Source organism: Chrysemys picta, chromosome 2, assembly GCF_011386835.1.
Source record: "Chrysemys picta bellii isolate R12L10 chromosome 2, ASM1138683v2, whole genome shotgun sequence".
In the NCBI taxonomy this organism is placed as follows: Eukaryota; Metazoa; Chordata; order Testudines; family Emydidae; genus Chrysemys; species Chrysemys picta.
Window position 1 is genome coordinate 182,335,217 of NC_088792.1, and position 21,971 is coordinate 182,357,187.

Below are 21,971 nucleotides of genomic sequence, written 5' to 3' on the forward strand. Positions count from 1 at the left end.
CAAAGGACAGACTTATTGGTGCAGGTGGTCACTAAATGCTAGTGATGGGCTTGGAACAAGATCCTGGCTCTACTGCACCACTGCTCTTCTGTAGGAGGAGATATAAGAGAATTTGTACACAAGTGAAAGAATGACGTTTCTCACACTGTCCATAGTGCTCATATATTGTAAAAGATAGGGGAAAGAAGGAAGGAAGACAGCCCAAATTCTTCCCCAGTATCAGCCGTAGTTACACCAGGGCTGAATTTGGTTCATGATGTTGAATACAAGCACGCTTTTGGCTATTACTCAGGAGAAATTGGTCAAGAATAGTTCAGCCTTTACTGAAAATATTAATGTTGCAATACTGTCAAGGGTCATTGTCAGCCTGGGTTATCTGCTACATAAGTGCTGGTCACACAAATCAGGTTTAGCTAAGGGCTATAATTCATGCACTCAGCATTTCAGAAATTATTTCTTGTAGCTTCCTCTACTTGCCATTTTGCATATTCATTTAGTGTCAGTGAGTGTATGACTATTGTAATCTCTTGCTGGAGCCATTTCTGTGTGTGGTTCAGTATTTCCCTGTACACCAGTTTTGATCAGAGATGAACAAGCTCCACCTACATATATACTTTGTATGTGAAATGGAAAAAAATATTAAAACTGCCATTTTTTGGATGCATTCCATTCACCCTCAGATAACCCAGTGGAAAAATACAGACCACCGTTTACAGAAAAAATATTAACAAGGATGTGCTTGTGGTTAAGGCAGACATTGGAGAGTCAGGAAATATGGGTTCTCTTCCTGGTTCTGACACAGATTCCTTTAAGTAACTTGCCCATGGTTACTTAATCTCCATGTGCTTCAGTTTCCAATCAGTAGAGTGGGGATTATATCATTTCCCTACTTCACATGGGTGATGCGATTAAATGCATTAATGTTTGTAAAACACGTTGAGATCTTCTGGTGGAAGGCATAGTAAGTGCAGTGTAGCTATATGCATACAGTGTTACCTCACAGGACTAAAACCATCCATACCAGGAAGCCTGGTGCACAAGGAGGAGAAAAAATATGCCCAACAATGTAATTATTCCAACAAAACCTGTACAGCCTTGAGATTATGCAATGCACAAACACACTACCTTCAAGACTGTAAATGTTAAATTCCTCTTTTACACACACACACACGACGGTTTGATTTAGTGATCTAGTCATTGGGTTTGAAATAATTGGCCCCTCTCAAACCACAGATGCAAATTGCAGCAGAGTGATATCAGTCCTTTAACCTTCTGAAATTCATACCCGGAATACTATGCAGATTACTTTGAGAGGGACTTTCAAATCGGACCTTAACATCTCTTTCCTTTCTGAGTCTTATTACCATCTTTGGTCATACATTTTGGTTGTGATTCTGCCTGGCCCTCAGTCTTAATAGCTTAGCAAGTTTTAGGCTCCTAGACTGATCTTCTACTTTATTGTTATTGTATTCTTTCAGATACATGTGTCCATGTATGAACATCTCAGATGCACAGGTACATTCATTCAGTTTCAAACTGTTACCAATGTGTTACTAGCTTTGTGGGTCAATCAGACAATCAAATATCTTAGCATAAGGCTTTCTCACCCCTGGCCTCTTCTAAACTCTGCAACATATGAGAGTCCTTTTGGAAAATAATGTCTTCTAAACTCTAGCAGGGCCTGAACCAAAACTCCAGAATCAACCACACTGGAACTTGTTTGAAATCTGACTCACGTCAAATACTGACTCAGACCCAAACTTTTCTATTCCAAACAAGCTGCTCCAGAAAATGAAGAAAATGGGCTAAGTTGTTTTTACAAATCATTTTGGGGTAGAAGCCGCAGTCATGGACCAGGACTCCATCGTGCTTGGCACTGTACAAACACAGAACACAAAGACAGTCCCTGCCCCAAAGAGTTTACAATCTAAATATATGACAAGAGACAACAAGGAAACAGTTGGTCAACATGATGGGCAGTGGTCTCTGCACACCAGCGGCCTAACTGCTGTCAAGTTTTGTGTAGGCATTATTGGAAAGGAGAGTTTTGAGGAGGGATTTGAAGGTGGAGTATGAAGTAGCTTTGCAGATGTTTATGGGGCACACCTCCCAAGTGTCAGGAGTAGCAGGAGAGAAAGTACAAAGATGCTTGTTTGAAAATGTAACAAGTGGGCAATGCAGGCTGGCATCATGGACTGATTGGTGGCAGGAGTCGATAGTGAAGGCGAGATTAAGGTCAGGTGGGGACTGACTGCGAAGGACCTTTGAAGTGAACACAAGCAGCTTATTTTGTTACAGTGGAGGGATTCAAAGCTAGTGGAGGGATTCAAAGAGACAGGTAACACGGCTAAAGCAACAGACTCAGAAAATGAGCTTTGCAGCGGCATTCTGAATGGATACAAGCAGGACAAGATAGCATTTGTCAAGGCCAGAGAGAAGGATATGGCAGTATCGAAAAGTGAGATGTTCAGAGCCTGAGAGTTTTAGCTCTGTGGATAGCTAGGAATGGCTGTTTCTTAGCGATGTTATGTACAAAGGATCAGCATGATTAGCTATAGCCTGGATGTGAGGATCTAGAGAGAGGTCAGAGTGGAAGATGATGTCCAGGTTACAAGCTGCGTGGCAGGCAGGATGGCAGCATTGTTGACAGTGCTCAAGAAAGGAAGTAGCGGAGAGGACTTGGCGGGGGAAAGATTAGGATCTCTGTTTTAGCCATGTTTAGCTTGAGCTGATGGAGGCAGAGGCAGAGAGGTAAATCTGTGAGCCATCAGCATTGAGATGGTAGGTATTATTAGTGCTTAAATTACTGCTGAACTTGTGTTTGTGGATGAGATTACCCAGAAATAAAGTGTAGAGGGAGAAAAGGAGACCAAGCATATAGAGCCTTATTGAACTCCTACAGAAAGTTGGAGGGTGAATGAGGATGATCCTCCAAAAGACATACTGAAGGAACAATTAGAGAGGTAGGAGGAGAACCAAGAGGGGACAGAGTCACAGAAGCCAAAGGTGGACAAGATTTCAGGAAGAAGAGCATGATCTACTGGGTTAGTTTATTATTGATTCTTGAGGAGGGATGATGCTCAGTTGTCCATACTGATTCTTTTAGATCTACCATGTGCCTTTGATATGTGGAGTTTTGTCAACATGTATGCTGGCCCTCATAGGGGAGAGATGGAGTAGCTTTTCCTTTCTTTCTCGGGGTCCAGCAGGGCAATTGCTGGTCCACCCCAAGGATCTCTTCTTGGGTCTCTTCTTGTCACCTTTGTTGTTCAACATGTATGGAACCTGAGGCCATTAGGAGGATCAGTAAAGAGGCTTGGTGTTATTCGATATCATGGTGTGCATGCAACTAAACCTAATTAGAATGGTAATAGAGTGAAATTTTAAATAGTTGCTTTTATCTGTAGGTATTTATGTCCAATCCACTCTATCACCTACTAAACATTTACATCACTTTTACTGGTGCCCTGTGTTTAAAAGTGGGCATTGATGGAATAAAATTAGGGGGGATACATTTCTCTATTAGCAACAGAACAGGTTTAATTTACCTAAAATTGAACTTTGAGGAGTAAATAAATAATTTTAACCACTTGGAAATACACAAAATAATTAGTTACACGCGCGCACACGCATGCACGCACGCACACACGGTCAAGCATCTTAATCTGTTAACTGTATCAGATGTAAAATAAACCACAATTTCTATGGAGCAATTTATTTACAGTAAATGGCACACAGGAATACAGGTAGGTAGGTTACCTCTGAATTTAATTTCATTTACAGTACATGTATTTATATGTAAAATTGATTACATAAAAGCAAATGTGTGGTGGTAATCTAGCATGCACCAAATAAATAACATATTCAGTCCTGCACCCCCACCATCCTTCCGGCCAACAACTGGACAGAATTCCCTTGAAACTCAATTGGTGCAGAACTTTAATTGGCCAAAAGGGGCATTGTTGAGTGATGCAATGTGCTTTCCTCCCATCACACCTTCAATACAGTCAAAGGAAAGTCATCTTTACACAATTTAGAATTACAATCTCTTTTTAAAATTATACTACATCAATTAGCGTTTATAATTATTTAATCCAATTTTTATACAATTATTTTAACGGTATTGTTAAATGATTGTAAATCTACTCTGTTATGCTCCTCATTTCACAGATTCAAACCTCAAGCACAAACTTCTAGAATCCCTCTAAACTGTATTCTTACCTGAACTTGCATTCAGGCAAGCTAGTGAGGGAAGTTCTGACTCTCAGATTCCATCATCTTAGGTCTGGAATGTCCCTTGCTCTCTTTGGCTCAAGGTGACAGGTCTCCTTTCCCTAGAGATACCTGAACTTAGCTTTCCTCACATCCTCATTTTATATACTCAGTATACACCGTGAGCAGCCAAAAATAGCTGCTCAGTTATTCCATCTCCTCTCCTATCTCTTGGCTTTCTCAGTATATTCCAAGGGCAGGTTTAACACACCCCCCCCCCCCACACACACACACACAAATGACTGATTTTACAAGCCGCAGACCCAATTTTCCCTAGTGTAATTCCACTGATTTAAATCAGAGATAAAATCAGTCTCATGTGTTTTATAAAACCATAGAAGAATCCATCTGTTTATAAGTCTTTTGAATAGCACATGCTTCTTCACTGATGTGGTAGGTTTAAAAAGCATGATAAATTTGTAGCAGTGTGTATATATATATATAAATGTTCCCTGAAGTAAAGGTGCTCTTGGGAAATCACTGACGAGCCTCTTATTTATCTGCACTCCTTGCACTAATGGAAGGGTCTGCATAGTAGGGAAAGATTTCCAGGATGTTGTCCATCTCTCTTACATCTCTCTGTCCATCAATCACTCTGAGATTAACCAATAAAAATAAAAATAAATCTGGTTGGATTTGGTGAATATCCAGGATGTTATGTAGCCATACTTCTCAATCATGGTAGCGAATGCCGTCAAAAACAAGAGCTCACCGTCCAGAGGAGAGTGAAGCCTATATGCTTAGCTTTCTGAAAAATTGTACTGCAGCAGCAGTAGTGCGTGACTGTTAAAAGAGCTGAGATATTAGTTCAGTCGATAACTTAATCCCCTAAATCAACACCATCAAATCCTCTCTGTAACCTACTTTTCAGATGGTAGAAATAGCCTCTCTCAGAACAAGATGGGTATAATGGGTTGAAATGGAGCACATGCCAACATTATAGTAGTAACAGCTTGTAACAAAGCTGTAGGGCGGCACTGGTATTTGTTAGTCACCTTAAATTCAACAGTTGTTGTACTGTATGAAGATACTCTTTGAAGACTTGTCCAGCACAAGCAGGTATTTGACAGATTACCCAAGCTATCAGGATACCCTGAAGAGGCAGTGTGTTAGCTTTTATTTCCTCTCTATGTTGCCCAACCATCCATCTTCATGACGTGTTTATTAATGAGCCCACAGTTTCTTAAACTACTTCAGCTTGGCCAGAACTCAAATTTAGTCCATTTTTGCAAGTACTGTTGCTGCCTAAACACTGTATAATCTTCTTTTCTTGCGCACTGACAAGGATAAGTGTGTGTTTCTGTTCTCTTCTGTGTTTATGATAACCTGGAAGCATGTTCTCTTTTTTTAGGCATGTCTAAAAAAAGCAAAGAAAAGGATCATTTGATGTTAATTTGTTCTTTTTTAAATACATTTTTAAAGTAAGGATTATGCATTAAAATTACTGTTAAGAGTTTGCTCAGTGCTAACCACAATTAATTGGAACACCTTTTCCATTCATTTCTCACCAGACTGTGGCTCTCCAATAAAAGGAAAAATTTCAACTGTCTTGCTTACCCATTCATCTGAAGTATCACATAGTAAGAAGACCTAGATACCACCGGGAAACTGAGAACCTTATTTTAAATTTACAGGCTTTGGTTAAAATGGGCCTCAGTTTGGTAATCTTTTTGAAAAGTGACAATCTAGTGTTGGATCACAAATCTGTTTTCACCTGACTTGTATGCCCGTTAAAGTCTGAAATATCTTCATCAAATTGTGAAGTGTAAATCTTATTAAAGTCCCAATCCTGCCATCAATCCACACTCAAAATTGCCATTGAGTTCAATGGCTGTTAAGTGCTCAGGAATAATGAGGCTTATAAGAATTTAACAGACATATTAAATAGTAAAGTTCTTTGCTGAGATTCAGGCAATATTAAACATTGATGAAAGCTGATTTAGTGTCGCTGAGATTGGGGTCCCATACTAGTAGAGTGTCGCATGTAATTTTTCATCAGGATGGTCACCTCCAGCATAAGGTTCATTTTTTAAAATCACAAAACTTCAACTGCAAATAAAATTTACAGTTGTTATACGTGGAAGGAGAGGTTCTTTACAACCAGCATAAGCCACATTAGAGACATTGAACAAAATGGGGGCATCTTTTTTTAATGAGTGATATACTTGCTTTCATACTTTCATCTTAGCAAATTTCTACAAGATTTAGCTTGTCAAACTTTATTCTGAATGGCACAAATTACTGGCAGAAATTGTCAATCTAAAAAACAGGCAGACATGAGTTTTTAATTGCTCCCTGAAGATATATGAAAAGCTACTTTTAGCTGCAGCTAATTCTCCAATCAGATAGCATTTCTGATTTGTGTCACCGAACATGACAATAATATCAGTAAAATTTAGCCAAGAAAACTTTAAAAGTGAATGGTGGAGAGTTTGGGGTTTTTAGTAAAATACACCAAACCTCTCATGTAAGGTTCCCAAAGGGGTGAGGAGAATAGAACCAGTATTGAAAAATCTAATTAGCACTTAAAACTTGAGGGACTTGCCACCTCAAGGTGATGAACTATAGACTTCCTGGTTTTTCTGCCATAGGGAATGGTTTCACTAGTATCATAAATAATGTTTCATCCCATTCCTCTCTAGCTAGCTTCTAACATGCCTACTCTCTCCATATCCCCATAACCATCTAATAGTAAGGACCAAAGTTTACACTGCATAGTATTCTTGTGCTTTTCAGGTTTGTTTGTTTGTTTGTTTTGTCTGGGGTGGTATTACATGTGGTGGTGCTGTGTGCAGCCCAGTCAAGAAGTGGGTTTTCTATTTTGCTTTCAAAGAGCTGTAATTTATGGTCAATTGCAAACTACTGATTTCATTACCTTTGATATATAATATTTCTTTCTACTTCTATATTGCTTCACATCCAGTGATCTCAAAATGCTTTACGGACATATAATGGCAAATACTAAGATTCACAGCATCCCTCTGAAGTAATCATCCCATTTTACAGATAAGGAAACTGAGGCCAAAATCTCAAGGATTTTAGTGAGGAAGTATCAGGCTCTCAGTGTGCAGGTTGGACAATATGCAGTCCATCAGACTGGGGAACATAATAAATGGAGCAGATATCCTGTAGGTCTGTACCTCATTCTTGGACAAATTCTATTTCCAGTTGCCACATTGTGTTTTCTGAGAACATCCATTGAAGTTAATGGCCTTTCTCTGAATGTATACTTGGCGTAACTGGGAGCAGAAATGAGCGCTTTGGTGCTCCAGAAGGACAGTATGTAGTGAGTCAAATGGGTGTATGGAGTGAATAAATACTTTATGTATTGAGGCCTCCGTCATCCATTCTTTGTGCACCCAAATCTCTCAGTGACTTTGATAGAAGTTTTGGGCATACAAGGAATTCAGAATTTGGCCATAAACTAGATATGGGAACCAGCTTCTATTGGTAAATGAAATATTTTGAGAAGGCAAAAGCAAACATGTAGAAAACATTACTTACACAGGTAAAAAAGATGAGCAGCAAGTAAAAAATCCCAAGGCAGGACAGCAATAAAAGTTCCGCTTTGTATTTTTTAAATTTTTCATCTAATCGTTCAGTACAACCTGAAATATAAAATAAATGAGGTGTTTTAAAGATGTATTGGTACCTCTGTTCACCTTGAAGTAAAGCATATCTTGAAATGGTCTTTAATCACTAAATTGCCATATCAAACATGAAGAAGGCAAATGACCCTACCATACCTGTTACTTTTAATATGATTGTGCCACTTTGGTTGTGTTTTCCAGCTGGTGCGCACAAGATGCACCTATATGTCCCACTGTTGTGGCTAGTAGTGTTTGTGATTCTCAAGGAATATGTGTCATCACTGGAGAGCTGCAAGGATCCATTAAGTTCTTTTGGATAGTAATATTCCACACCATTCTCAAGGTTCTTCTGTACCATGTCTGCCAGTTCTTCACCATTTCCAACAATCTGGAAAACACCAATATATTTTATTGATAAAGCTAGAGTGAGCATAGTCTGCTGGCTTTCCTCAATTTTAGGGGAATGATATTTTATACAAACACAAGCTTTGTTTAAAAAATAAAATGCGCAATATATTTGAAGTGAAAAAATTCCAGGATGATGGTGTTATATTTTCTGCCTGCAAATGAAGTGATCCTGCCCATCATGAGTTTTATCTGCATTTCCAGTGGTTAAGAATGTGTGTGCGTGCATACACACAAACATGCAACATGGTTTCTTAATCTACCTAATCTGGATATCTATCCAGTGGAACTACAGTATAATAGAAGGCTGTAGGATAAATTCACCCCCTAGAAAGCTAACAGAGACCCTAGTAGAGGTCCATAGAGGAGGAGGAGAGGGCTGTTGCAGCCAGCCTTCCTTGTGCTAGGGAGTTATAAGAGCTCCCTAATAGGGGTATGGTGCTGACCAGGAAGGAGACATGGCCAGTGCATAAAGCTCCAAATCTCAGTCCTTTTAAGTCCCCTTCTGCAGGGCTTATTATCCACAAAAGAAAGAGCAAATCAACTGAAAAACACCATGCAATAATTCCCAGGGGCCTTCCCCATTTGAACCAGCGGAAGGGAAGAAGGCACTCCCCTCCTTTAATTCGCCTTTGACTCAACTTCCCCTTCCTGTTACACTCCACCCAAGCAGCTATGCAGCAAGGAGGGCCTGTTAACCTTTTACAGGTTGACCTTGTCACATGGGCTTAAGCATTTTAAGGCCTTTTATTACTGCTAGAGTGATGTATATGGAAATTGGGATCTATACTTCTAGTACAGGAATAAATACAGATCTGGTGGGACTGGATCAACTTCAGTGAAATGAATGGAATTGACATGCTTCCATCAAGTGTGCATTTAGTCCTAGCTCTCTAATGAAATGCAAAATTGCCCATAATGCAATACAGAAAGCCACTCTGGCTGTCAATCCCTTTGCCCTAAAATACAGGTCCTGCTCTCATAGTATCTCGGCTACCCAATCAGAACACTCCTTTTAAAATTTTACATATAAGTTTCAGATAATTATCTAGGCTCTTGTATGTCATGTTGTACAATTTCTGATTTCACTGACGGCAAATAGTGAGTGAAAAGGTTGGATGGTCTTGTGATTAAGGCACAGGACTGGGAATCAGGAGATAGGATGCTTTATTCTTTTCTCATGCTGTTGTAAATTAGGAGTACCGCCACTGAAGTCAATGGAATTATGCTAACTGAAAGCTGGTGCAAATGAGAACTAAACAAGGCCCATGAGTTCTAGTCTTGGCCTGACACTAACTTCCTGTATGACCTTAGGCAAATGACTTTGCCATTCCATGTCTCATTTCTTCCATCTGTAAAATGGAGATAATCATGTTTCCCTGCTTCACAGGGGTGTTGTGGGGTGGGATTCACTTTTAGCTCTAAAGTTCTTTGAGATGGTCTGGTGTAAAGCATGACTATAAAACTCCAAAATAGTAGAAATATCACTCTAGAAAGACAGACGAATAAGATGATTTCAGTTTACATTCACCAAAGCACACTGAGTATGTCTACACTGCACACAGTAAACCCAGACCCTGACTTAGATTTGAGCCCAAACCTCCCTTCTGTCCACACACAAATCAGACTGACTTGGGTCAGCAAACATTCAGCAGGGTTCTAGGACCCATGTCCTAGCGGGGTGGGTCAGTGTCCACGTCCTGCTGAGACTTGCATCCAAGCCTCGTTATTTTGCAGCATGGATGCAGGTTAAGCCGCAAACTCGTGTCAGAAGGGCTGCATAATGCAGTATGTGAAACCTGGTCCAGCAACTGTAAGCTCAGATTTATAATGCCATGTGAATGGTCAAGCACAGGTTTGGAAACATTGAGTTTACAAACCTGGTCTCACAGACCTAGGTTCAGTGTGAAGTGTAAATATACCCTCTGTATGGTCTGTACATACATAATATACTTTTTTTTAAAAAAACAGGTAGCTTCACCACCTACAGTTCCTCCCTCATTTATGGAAACTCTGATAGTGATTTGGATCCATGTCCTGTTTTATCCAAACCTCTAAATGTTGGGAGAAAGGAATATTCACGTAAATGACTCCGGTCTTGGCCCATCTCTACTTTATAATTATTATTTTTGTACTTCTTTTATTTCCATGAGGTCTCCTTTTCAACACAGGTAAATACACAGTGTCACACACACTTGAGGGTACAGCATACCAGCCCTGCTACGTGTTTTAGGCTACAGGGACATCTTGTGGTAGTTTTAGAGCTTTTGCATAAAAAGACATCACATTCATCAGTGGATTTCATCAGCGATTCTTTTTTTCCTCAGCTGCTTTAACTAAATAATTTCTCTTTGCAGTCTTTATTTTATATATATGGTAAAATCCTCTTTAATTGTAAAAAACATCTGAAGGAATTTAAGGATTTGAATAGTCTCTCTGCATAGCCCATAGTCATTAAAAATAAAGTCAACAAAATATTCAGTCAAGGCAGCAGTCATGTTGTCGCTTAAACACATCTACATGTTACCATTAACTTCTTTTTCCCAAACCTAATTAAAGTCACCAAAATGCTATTTCATCATTTTGCTTCCTCCCATGATACTTAGCAAACTTTTGCTAGACAGAACATTTAACGGATCAGGTTCCCATGATAATCCAATGCAATTCATGCCAAATTTTATCCAGGTGATGCCACAACTGCACAGCATAAGGTGGATGACATGGGGTGTATTTAATTAATTCTACACACAGTCAGTGGATGTTGATTCGGGACACTATAAGTGGCTGCAATCCACACACGTACAAACCATTCTGTTCTTTCTTCTTTAATCAGCCTCAAAATGTTTTTTGCCTAGATTTGTGTTTCAGTTCAACCCCATGTTGTAGAGCTACCACTGTTGATAGAGCTACATAGTGCTGAATGTTCTTGATAAGCACTTAGGATCATGAAGGAGAGTTGGGCTTTACCTATACCACTTTTTCTTGTAATTCCTTTAGCAGGTTTCAGAATGAAAAGGCACATTATGAATCATGCTGGAACCCGCAGAAATATATAACGTTTAACTTATTTACATAAAAATGGACTCAATAGCATGCTGGCTGCTGAGAATTACTGAAGCAAGAATTTTGCTGGGAAACAGGGACCTGCAAGCAGTGTTCTTCTGCCTGTCTACTTAAAATAACCCATTCAAAAATTAAACAACAAAAGAATTTTAAGTTTATTTTTACTGTCATATTTACTTTGGCCTGGGGGCAAGATTTCTGACAGGCTTCCAACTTTTCAGAACCACCCAGGCAACTTCCTCTTTGTTGTTATTCATCACCTTGATGGCAATGAGGAAAAACACACTACTTTAAATGCTGGGGTAAGAGGCAATCAACACATGGAGATTCACCCATGAAGCTGTGTGCATTTTTTCCAAATTCTAGTCCTAACAAAATATAATTTAGTGCCCATTTTCCTTTTTTACAAGTGGGGAAATAGTATGGAAGACAAAAACTGCTGAATCAACCCAATTACAACTTGAATCGGCACAAATCAATGGCTCATGAAAAGGAAAGGTTGTCTTTTCTCCAGGGCGCACATCAGACTTGATTGACTATAGTTTTGTTTCTGCAAATCCTTTTTAAATCATTGGTTCTCCAATACATTGGATTGGGCCCGATTTCTGTACTGGGTTTCTTAGGCTCTACATACTGCTATGTTTGAACTCTTTTAAAACTATCTTTAGATGTTCTAGACTAGATCCATATTTTTTTTTTCAAATGGTTTTTCATGTAGCTTGGCACCATTTATACCATGTTTAAGCACTGTTCAGTAAGAACTGTACTTAAACACTGTTCATAAACATGACTGGGGAGCCAGTGTAGACAGGGCCTAAGAGCTGCAAGACTTCTTACCTCTTTAAAATAATTCTGTAGGGAAAATTTTTACTCTCTTACACTGATGTAAATCCTTACTAATTCCATTATTTTGATGGAGTTATACCAGTTTAACTGACAGCAAAATTTGAGGCTTTTTGTCTTCTCTGGAAATAGGCAAGAAAAGAAACCACAATGTAAGGGGTACTTTGCTCCAAAAAATTAATTCCTTACCCAGCTCTGTTAACTACAAATTACTGTAAGTAATTTGTAATGAATAATTTACTAAATAAATGTTGTATTTTTTCTGTCTGTGAACTATCCATACAGATTGCCATATTCTCAAATGTATACACTATTCAAATTTATTTGATGAATAATTTGTACAAATAGCTCTTGATCTGTATCTTGTTTACAAGGTGGTGTTTGTGAATATTTGATATCCAAAATTTGTCAGTCTTGATTGAACATATAGGTTACATAATGTGTTTCTGTTCTCTGACTGGATGAATTTAATTCTTAGAATCAGGGGAGAATAATTGTGATTCTAAATTTTAAATTCACTTTCAGCAAATATTCTGTAATAGACTCTCTTTCAGCGAACCAAACAAGGTGCAGTATGGGACAAGAATTGTTCTCTAGATCACAGATAGAAAATGTTTTTTTTAGCTGTTCTTTAGAAAACAAACTATAACGTCATCTAACTTAGCTAACATTAACCATGAGTGAAATTCACCTAGTGAAGAGGGCCTACCCACAACTCCCTGCGCTTTGGCAAAAATAATCAACTAAACTTAATTGTATCAAATATGTTTGAAAGAAAATGGCTATTCAGTTAAAATACACCCTCCAGTCTCATCAAATGGCTTTCTTTAGTAGTATTCTCCTTAAGCAAGATGGTACCTTGGCTCCTGGCTACATTAAATTGACAATATCATTTCCGTTCATCATAAAACCAGCTTTTTATTACATGCAAAATGGTATTGCTCCAAGGCTGATGTCATAATGAAGGTGGGTGTATTACTATTAACGTATTGTTTTTCTGAGTGTAGGATCATTTGGGGAAATGGTTTCATTTAAAAATTCACTATGGATAATAAACAAACCTGAATTTTTTTGCTGTTAAATAAATTATTAATCTTAATATAAAAAAAATTAGGAGGAGGAATTTAGTTTCAAATGTCAAGTGGCCACTACAGAATGAGCTGGAACTGAACTGAGATTACCTCATGGATAAATGTTGGTGTCACAAAAACACCATTGTGGTCAGTTGGCACTAAGTGGGTTTCTTATGAACTTTTGACGCAAAGACAAAGGACAGAATGAGGAAGGAATGGGTTTTCCCAGTCACTGCTTAGGCTTATTAGTGGAGGAGTAGCATATAAAATAAGATTGTTCTACTGCTACTAGGCTTTGCCTAATTTGAGCCAGAGTCTACCCCCTCTCCCCTCCAAGCTTACTGATGGTGAGTAGTCCCACTGATTTCAAAGTATTACTCAATGTGAGTATTGGTCACAGATTCTGGCCCAAGTGTAGTCTGGCTCATGTGTAGTCTGGTCCCAATCTAGCAAAGTTCTTAAAAACCCATTGGAGAACTCTGCCCGTGGCAGAATCTAGCTCTTAGTGAAGAGAACTATTATTTAGGGCTCTGAATTTATTACCCTTCCCTAGCACAACAGTAAATTCACTTCATGAGAAGAGTTACGTGTGACAATGCATTCTGCTCTCAGTTACACCCAGGCAAACTTACTGTGCCCTGGGCCTTATGATGGTGCATAGTGTGTATGGGGAGGAAAGATGAAAGGACTGGATTTATCCCTCACACCCTTGTGAAACACAGGGACTTCTCCATCCCTGTGTCCCGAGGGCATGCAGCACACAAAGGGTGCTGGGATAAGGAGGGGCCATTGTTCTGCCCACCCATCACACATTGTCCAGATGTGGAGAAGGTAAGGTACTCTTTGCACATGTGCCCCACTGCTCTCCCTAGAGTGTACCCTTGTCCTCAGGCCCAACAACAACAACCCAATGTCGTGCCCAGATGGCACAACTGAGTCCTGAACTCATCTAGAAAAGTTAAGTAATTTTTGTGAAAGTTAACCCCCCTCAAAATTCTTTTTAAAATTTCTTGGTGTTTTAAAAGATTTCCTTATATTGGGAAGAAAAAATCCCTTTTCTCTTATATTTTCTTTCACTTGATTTTAAAAAATATTTTACACTGGGTAAAGGAGAAAGTGTGTTGTTTTTCCTACTGCAATTAAATTATTTGAAAAAATTTGAAATTTTTCATTTAGAATTTTTCAGGGAAAAAATGGTTTTTCAAGCAAAAATAAAGGAGTTTCTTGTAGTCAAAAAGGCATTTTTCCAAGATTTTGATGGAAATTTTTTGCTCAGCTCTAATTGGGTATAAATGTTAGAAATTGACTCTCTGTGTTTATGTAAAGGACTCAGACAAAAACGAACTTAAATATGTTATCGGATGTGTATTTTGGATACTTATCCAAAGCACTTTGCCTCATTTTTACATTTTACAAGAAAGAGCTAGAGCGTTAAGATTTTTCCCCCCCAGCTAAATAAAAGCTTTTCCCCTCTTACCTTTTAGATCAGGTTTTTCCTAGCTAAAGCACAAATAAAACAGCCAAATGTCCACTAGAATTTAATTTGTATATATTCATGTTCTGTTTAAAATTAACTGAAAGTAAAAGAATGGCTCTTAGCCCTTACAAAATGCTTCCCATGTTCACATTTCTATACAAACAAGAGCCCTAGGAGGTAGGTGAATAAAGTTTTATTATCCACACTTTTGTTTTATAGATGAGACATGGAGAGATCAAAGTCACAATTTCCATCGTTCGCTCCCTAAAGTTTTAGGCACTTAAATAAAAGTATCCTGATTGTACAGATGCTGAGCTCCCACACCTCCGGAGGACTTGTCTGTACTTGTGGGTGGCTCAGCATCCCAGGAAGATCAGATCACCCTTCTGCAGGTCCCAGTTATGAAAAGTGTAGTTTCAGTAACTCACCCAACACCACCCAGCAAATCTGTGACAGAGCCAGGAATAACATCAAGGAGCTTGTGGCACTCTACCTAGTGCTTGATCTGCTAGGCCACACTACTGTAAGTATTTTTGAATAAAAACCCTTGCACTTGAGCTAACGGACTTAGACCCTGAGCCTATGAACACTTACACACATGTCTAACTTTACACATGAGTAGCTCGATTGACTTCAATGGCCTATTCATGCATGCCAAGTTAAACAAATGTGTACTCATATGCAGGATTGAGACTTTAGCACATTGGACATAGTTGTAGTACTTAGTACTCCCATATTATATTTATTTGGATTTTTGCACTAGAATATGATTATTAGATTGGCACACACCACTTTTTTAATAAGGGTTTTTTAAGATAAAACTTGAAAACCCTGATATTCAAAAATATCTTCTTTAAAGCAGATTATAGAAAAAAACTAAAAGTGCTCCAATAATTGTTAAGAAAAGGCAATAATGTCCTGCAAGGTGTGTTATCTAACCATTAATTCCACACAAACTGCAGAGGCACATCATCATCGTCATTTTTAAAAAGCAGCAGAAGCCAAAGATTAATTGCTCGCATTTACAGCACAGTTCAAAGTGACCTTGTACAAAAGATTGAGCCTAACAGCTGTTTGAACTCTACAGTCTGAAATTTCATACCGTTTGTTGGAATTACTTTTTAATTAGCCCTTTGGGGGCCGTACGTGTTGTTCATTGATCAATCCTTTGGTAGCTGTTTTTTAAATAACTGATTAATTCTACATGTGGTTGCCTAGCTGCACTCGGTCATTTGTTTGTTCTCCTTAAAGTGGTGTGGAGGGCCAGATCCTCTTTCTTTGTGCCACCAGAGGGGTACAGTGAATCAGTCCTACAGTGTTTCCTCAGAATTCTTCTCTCACAATGATGGCTCTCAACTCTGTTCTGCTGTCTGGCCCTACCAGCTCCTGCTCTGGAAAGCACGGTTCCTGCATGAGCTGTGCTTCCAGGTGCTCCACTGATCACAACTAACACCCTGATTCTCACCCCTATGTAGGAGGGTTCCTGCCCGCAGCGTGGGAAGTAGCACAAGTTAATAGAGTCTCAGGCAGTTTTCACTTCTGCTGATTTGCCTGTGCAGATTTGGGAGCCAGTTTGTCCACCCATTCTCTTCCACCCTTCGCCTGCCTCTGTCTATTTTCTACAGGTCCACAGACCTAAACCAGACCGAGCCCTGCAGAGATGTTTCTCCAGGATGGGAATCAAGGGAAGCATGCCACATAGTTGGAATTCCCCCATTTTACCAGCTTCCCAGTGCACAGAGATGGAAACATGGGGTATTAATTGATTAGTAAATATTTATATGTAAAATATTTGCTTAGTCAGTCTTTAAAAGCAGATGGCAAAAAAGGAGCAGATTGCCCCTGTTTCCACACTGAAACTCTCCAAACCCAGCAAGTTGAAGGCTCTCCTTTCTAAGCACTCACTTCCACTCAGCCCAACCCCTCAGGAAAAAAACCAAAGGTAGAAAGACTTCAGATTTATTGATGGACAAGCAGAGAAATTCTGAACAAATCTGACTAACTTAGATATCTCTTTGTTATGTAGTTGGGATCTAAATTAGAGGCAGAACATGTATTACAACCAGAGAACCCAATATAATAATAGCACTTACATAATAACAGAATTTATATAGCACCAAGTGCTTAACAGAACTAAGAAATTGGTAGCATTCCCTGTTTACATGATAAGGAAACTGGACCCAAAGAAACGTCACACAGCCGCATGAGAAGCCACTGGACAATGTTGCCTCACTTTGTGTAAATATTTCACTTCAAAGTGCTTTATGTACATTAGCTAATCATTCCTCATAGCACTTCTGAAAGTAGGTTGGTAAGCAGTAGTCCTCCTATTTTACAGATGGAAACACTGAAGCAGGGAGGCTAATATCTCCTTTTTACAAGATTACAGGGGGATAATTCAGATCTTCCCAGCGCCACGCTCTGTACTCTGTACTCCACCCTCTTTCAGAACAAAAAATATTTAAAAGAACAGCAATAGCTAATTTAGATTTTAAAGAAAAAAATGTCAACCCCTTTTTTGGAATCCACCATTCTGAAGTCACAACATCACGTTTCATCCTACAAAAGAGTACAGCAAATGGGGCAATGGGGGTCCCTGCATTCCTTAAAGTGCCCCAATCTCTCCCAGACCCTGGAATGCCTCTCCCACCCCACATATACCCCAACAACCCTCCACCAGCCCCTACTAACCTCACAACCACCCTGAAATACCTCCTGCTCAGCGTCACTGGCCACAGCCCCCAATATCCCAGCCCTTCACCCCCACAGCTCCCCAACACTCCCCACTCACCCCATAGCTCACCAACAACTTGTCCCCAGTCCCTCACCCATTGCCCCTGGGATCTCTTCCTGGCCATTCACCAGTGACACCCACCCACTGCTCTGCTCCCATCCGAGGCTAGGGTGGCTCCTCCCAGTCCTGGTCACCCAACTCTGCTCACTCCAATCGTCCACCCTGCACTCACGTGGCCCCACACTCCTCAGGTTTGGCCCAGCCACTCCTCCGTCATGGAAGAAGCAGCTGGGCCAAATGTGAACGAGTGGTGTTGCGAGCTGGTGCTGGGGTTTGCAGCACCACTCAGTTTGGGGGGTTGTTTTTTTCCGGGGGGAGGGGCTGAAATGGGGGCATCTGTGCAACTGCACCGAGTGCACATTGGCTAGACCAGGGCTGGAGCAACATTACAGATGCGGCCTTGTGAAGGGCAGAATGTCTAGAACAGCAGCGTGGGCATCCTCAGAACTCTGGCACAGTGCGGGCTGGTGACGTCTGAGAGCAGGCAAGGGACACCTAACTCAAGCATCTATGTACAGCAGTGTGTAAATATCCTATGGCATGTGACTCAAGTCATGGCAGGCAATGCCTATGCTACCTCCACTGCTCTGACAGAAAGATTCTTCTCCATAAAACAGCCAAGCATTTCCTATGAGGAAAGTTAGAAGCCGGGGGGTGGGGAAAGCAAAACAAAATGCACAGTCTGCATGAATCACAGTAACATTTCCTTACTTTATGCCAGGACACTGCCTCATACGTGACTTGTGGGTCCCGAGGAGCTTCACAGGGCAGCAGCACGTCTTCTGTACACGTCACTGCAACCTCTGGAATGGCCACAGAAGTCCCACGAATGAAACACCATACTGCAAGGCACAGGTACACACAAATCATCTTTAAAAAGAGAGGCCTAAATGTTCCAGTCTGTAGAAGAAAATCAATGAGAAGTAAAATTAAAAATGAAAGCGTCACGTTTACCATTGCTCAGGATGACAAGCTGGGTGTAGTATGCCGAAAGCATGGCTTGCTGCTGTCTTGGATTGCTGAGGAGTTGTGATTTGTTCTGTGCAGGAGGAGCTGTGTGAACAGAGGTGAAGCAGCTGCTGTTTCCAGCCCTGGGCAAACAGCTCTAGAGAACGTCAGCAGGGGTATGTCCCAGCCAAACAGTTTGAGTCTGAAGTCCCCTAGACACAGGGAAAATCCCTGAGTGAGTGTGTAAAGGCTCCTCCCCTTAACCTTGCTAGGGCTGCCCCACTTCCCCTTACTGTTGTTGCTGATGACGTCTCCTTTCCTGCCCCTGTCCTTAACAGAACAGTAAAATTACTCAGTGATGACAATAGGTGTCAGCAACGAGTGCTGAATATGGTGTAATTGAAACTGCAGTCAAGGACAAGCCATGTTCACTGCCTTTTCAGAAACCATAGTTAAACCCTCAGATTACAACACCAGGGTGACTCCATAGCTCAGGCTTTAAGGACATGTCTACATAGGGAAACTTACTGGCATAATGAGACTGGTATAATTATGTTGCTGTAGTTGTATTGGTAAAATTCACCATGTGGACACTCATATTCCGGTTTAATTTATGTCGCGCTGAAAGCAACATAAACCAGAATATGGCACTCCTGTTACAGAAAATGGGTATTCACATGGGGAATTACACCAGTACAACTACAGCAAGATAATTATACCGGTAAATTTTTCCCTGTAAATTTCCCCACATAGAGAAGCTAAGATGGTTTCTGTCAGAAGCCCAATTCGGACACTCCTCTAACTTTCTGACCAAGTTATTTCCTTACAAATTGTATAGCCCCTTCTCAGGGCAGACTTTTTGGGGAAGTTTGAGATTAATCACAAAGCATTTATGAATCATAATGCTTTAAAAAATGCTGACATTTTTGAAAATGGTTCAGGTTCTTTTTGTCCACTCAGAACTCAAGGGATTTACCATAAAACCTTCAAAATTGTTTTATGCGCTGATTTTCAAAAGCAGATTTTCAAGATTTTCAAAAGCAGCTAGTGATTTTGCAAGTTTAACACCTCTAGAAATCCAGGCCCGCTTCCCCTATGGAAGCTAACCCTGCTAGGGCTATTTTACAATGTTTTTACTTAGTTGAATATGATATATATATTCAGCTCTGTGCATTATCGCTTCTGCAAGACATCTGGTAAATATTACAAGCTTTTTTCTACCTAACCAGAGCTTTTATTTTTAAATGAATAATGGGGATATGATGCCTAACCACATTTGTATTGCACAGGGAGATACATGGATGAAAACCAATAGGTGTTATTTAATTAAAATTATAATTTCTATTAACAGTGTTTGACAGGGGAATGTGTTCTAATCCTTTGTTAAGAAAAAGTCAATTTTCATCTGGAAATTTATTTATACCCGTTCTTTGAGATGTTTCTGTAAACAATCATAATGTCCTTGCTAAAGGGAGAAGAGATGGAATCAGGAATGAGAGCCTTCCTTGTTGCTACTGCTGGAAAAAACATTTTCCCACTTAGTTCATGTCTACATGAGGAAAAAGCATTGAGTTTTAAAACATGTTTTAATTAACACATTTTAACTAACATGACGTTAAACAAGACTTCTCCCTTAGTATTTAAAACACATTTGCTAAAATGTTTTAAAACAGGACTTGGTCCTGTCTAGACTAGGGTGTTAATTTGTGTTTAATATCAAGTTAGTTAACACATTTCAAAATACGATTTTTTTCCCCCTAGGATAGTTATGGCCTCAGACAAATCCTTCTCTCATTCCCCCCCCCCCCCAAATATTTGTAAACTCAATTGTCTGTCATCCTCACAACAAAATATACAGACAGCTGGCACGGGCCATGAGAGCAAGCAAGCAAGATATGGAAAAAGAAAGTGAAATGATTTGCTTTGACTGTAGGAGAGCACTCTGCTTCTAAAATTTCCCTTGCAGGGATTTTCCCTTGTGGAAACTTTGAGTCTGACTGTACTTTCCGATCCTGAGCACTCTCTTATATGTATATGATTATTGATTCTGTAGCAAAAACCTACCCCTTATCTTAAGCATTCAGGTGGCTCTTGAGTTTCATTTCCACTTATGTACATAGGAAGCAATCAAAGCTTAGTAGGACTAGTTTAGGTGGGAGACTACTGAGAATTATATTACTTTTAACAGTCTGTGAGATAAATAAATCCACCTCTTTGCAGGGCTATAACTAATTGCAGGAGCTGCATGGTCATATCCAAGGGTGGAAGTTGACTACTAATTAAAATAGAAACAAGTGCGAAAATCCGGGACGTCCTTGAGAATGCTGAAAAGGCTGGGATTTATTGAACACTGTCAGTGTTCAATAAATATTAGTATCAGTCCTTTCCCTCCTAATCAGATATTGGCTTGCTAAGATAGTAGTATGATGCATATGCCTGATAATGTGGTATGCAAATTAGATTTTCTGCCTGATAGAGACATCTCAAATTTCTTTTCAACTCCATATGCTTCCCTGCAAGACAATGACCACCAGGAAGCATAGCACTTCTTAAGCTATAGCCATGTCTACACTGGCAATTGAACAACAAAACTTTTGTCTTTCAAAGGTGTTAATTCCCCCCCACACACACACACACAAAAGACAAAAGTTTTGCTGACTACAAGCGCCAGTGTGAACCGTGTTTTGTCGGCAACGCAAACACCGCTTGTTGGGGTGGACGTTTTTTGTCGGCAGGAGAGCCAACAAACAACGGCTACACTGCACGATTTTTAGCGGCACGGCTGTAGCGACACAACCGTCGCTAAAAGCTGTGTAGTGTAGACATAGCCTTAGAAGTTAGAGAATCTTCACTTTCATCACTTCAAAGAAACAGTGCACACTGGGATGAAACAAGGGCTCCATCAGAGGGGTATGACAGCACGGGTTATGTGAAATATCTGGCCAGGCAAAGGTTTTCTTGTACAGAGTGGTGGTGACCAATCTGTCTACAATATTTTTGTTCCTATGTCGGCACCCTTCACATAGTATCTGAGTGCTTTTTATTCATATTTTAGGACCTCTGCAGAAGCTCCAGTTTCTATCCTTAGCAAATAAGTCTTGGCAATAGATTTAGACACCATGTTGCTGGAAGAGGGCTCATGTTTTCTCTTTGCTGGGATTAGAAAAAAGGCAGTTTAGACAGTAGTTTTGTCCGTAGTCTTTTTGTGTGCCAAATGAGAGTTCGGATCATTATAAAACCCTTGAGAATGAGAGAATCTGTTTCTAAAGGAACAGCTCAGTGTTGTACCCCTTCCACTGAAAAACAGGACGGCTTTTGTTTTATGTTGCAATAAGGTGACTGATTCTTAAAAATGTATTATGTTAAATGTTAGAACACACAGGCACTCTCAAGACTGTCAGTCAAATGAATGTTCCTAAGAAGCTGTAGAAATCCACAATAGCTGAACTGAACAGTGTTGCTGTATTTTCTGGGGCTTTCCAGGGGTGGAGTCACTGGGCTTCCAC

General features: G+C 39.9%; 1 protein-coding gene across 1 annotated transcript; it reads right to left on the minus strand.

The window, feature by feature from the left end:
• Positions 1-3,699: 3,699 nt before the first annotated feature.
• CD83 (CD83 molecule) lies at positions 3,700-18,474 on the minus strand. The gene is made up of 4 exons (XM_042860504.2): positions 18,229-18,474; positions 8,019-8,250; positions 7,777-7,880; positions 3,700-5,629 (listed from the first exon to the last, which is right to left on the minus strand). The coding sequence occupies exons 1-4, from the start codon at positions 18,472-18,474 to the stop codon at positions 5,456-5,458; spliced, it is 756 nt and encodes a 251-aa protein (XP_042716438.1). The 3' UTR covers positions 3,700-5,455.
• Positions 18,475-21,971: the final 3,497 nt, after the last annotated feature.

Excerpts from the sequence above, each read along its gene's own strand:
- CD83 (XM_042860504.2), bottom strand. The coding sequence starts at position 18,474 with ATGGTAAACGTGACGCTTTCATTTTTAATTTTACTTCTCATTGATTTT. Across the intron at positions 8,251-18,228 it reads AGGCAGTGTCCTGGCATAAA|ATTGTTGGAAATGGTGAAGA; the intron begins GTAAGGAAATGT and ends GGTGTTTTCCAG. Across the intron at positions 7,881-8,018 it reads AATCATATTAAAAGTAACAG|GTTGTACTGAACGATTAGAT; the intron begins GTATGGTAGGGT and ends TTTATATTTCAG.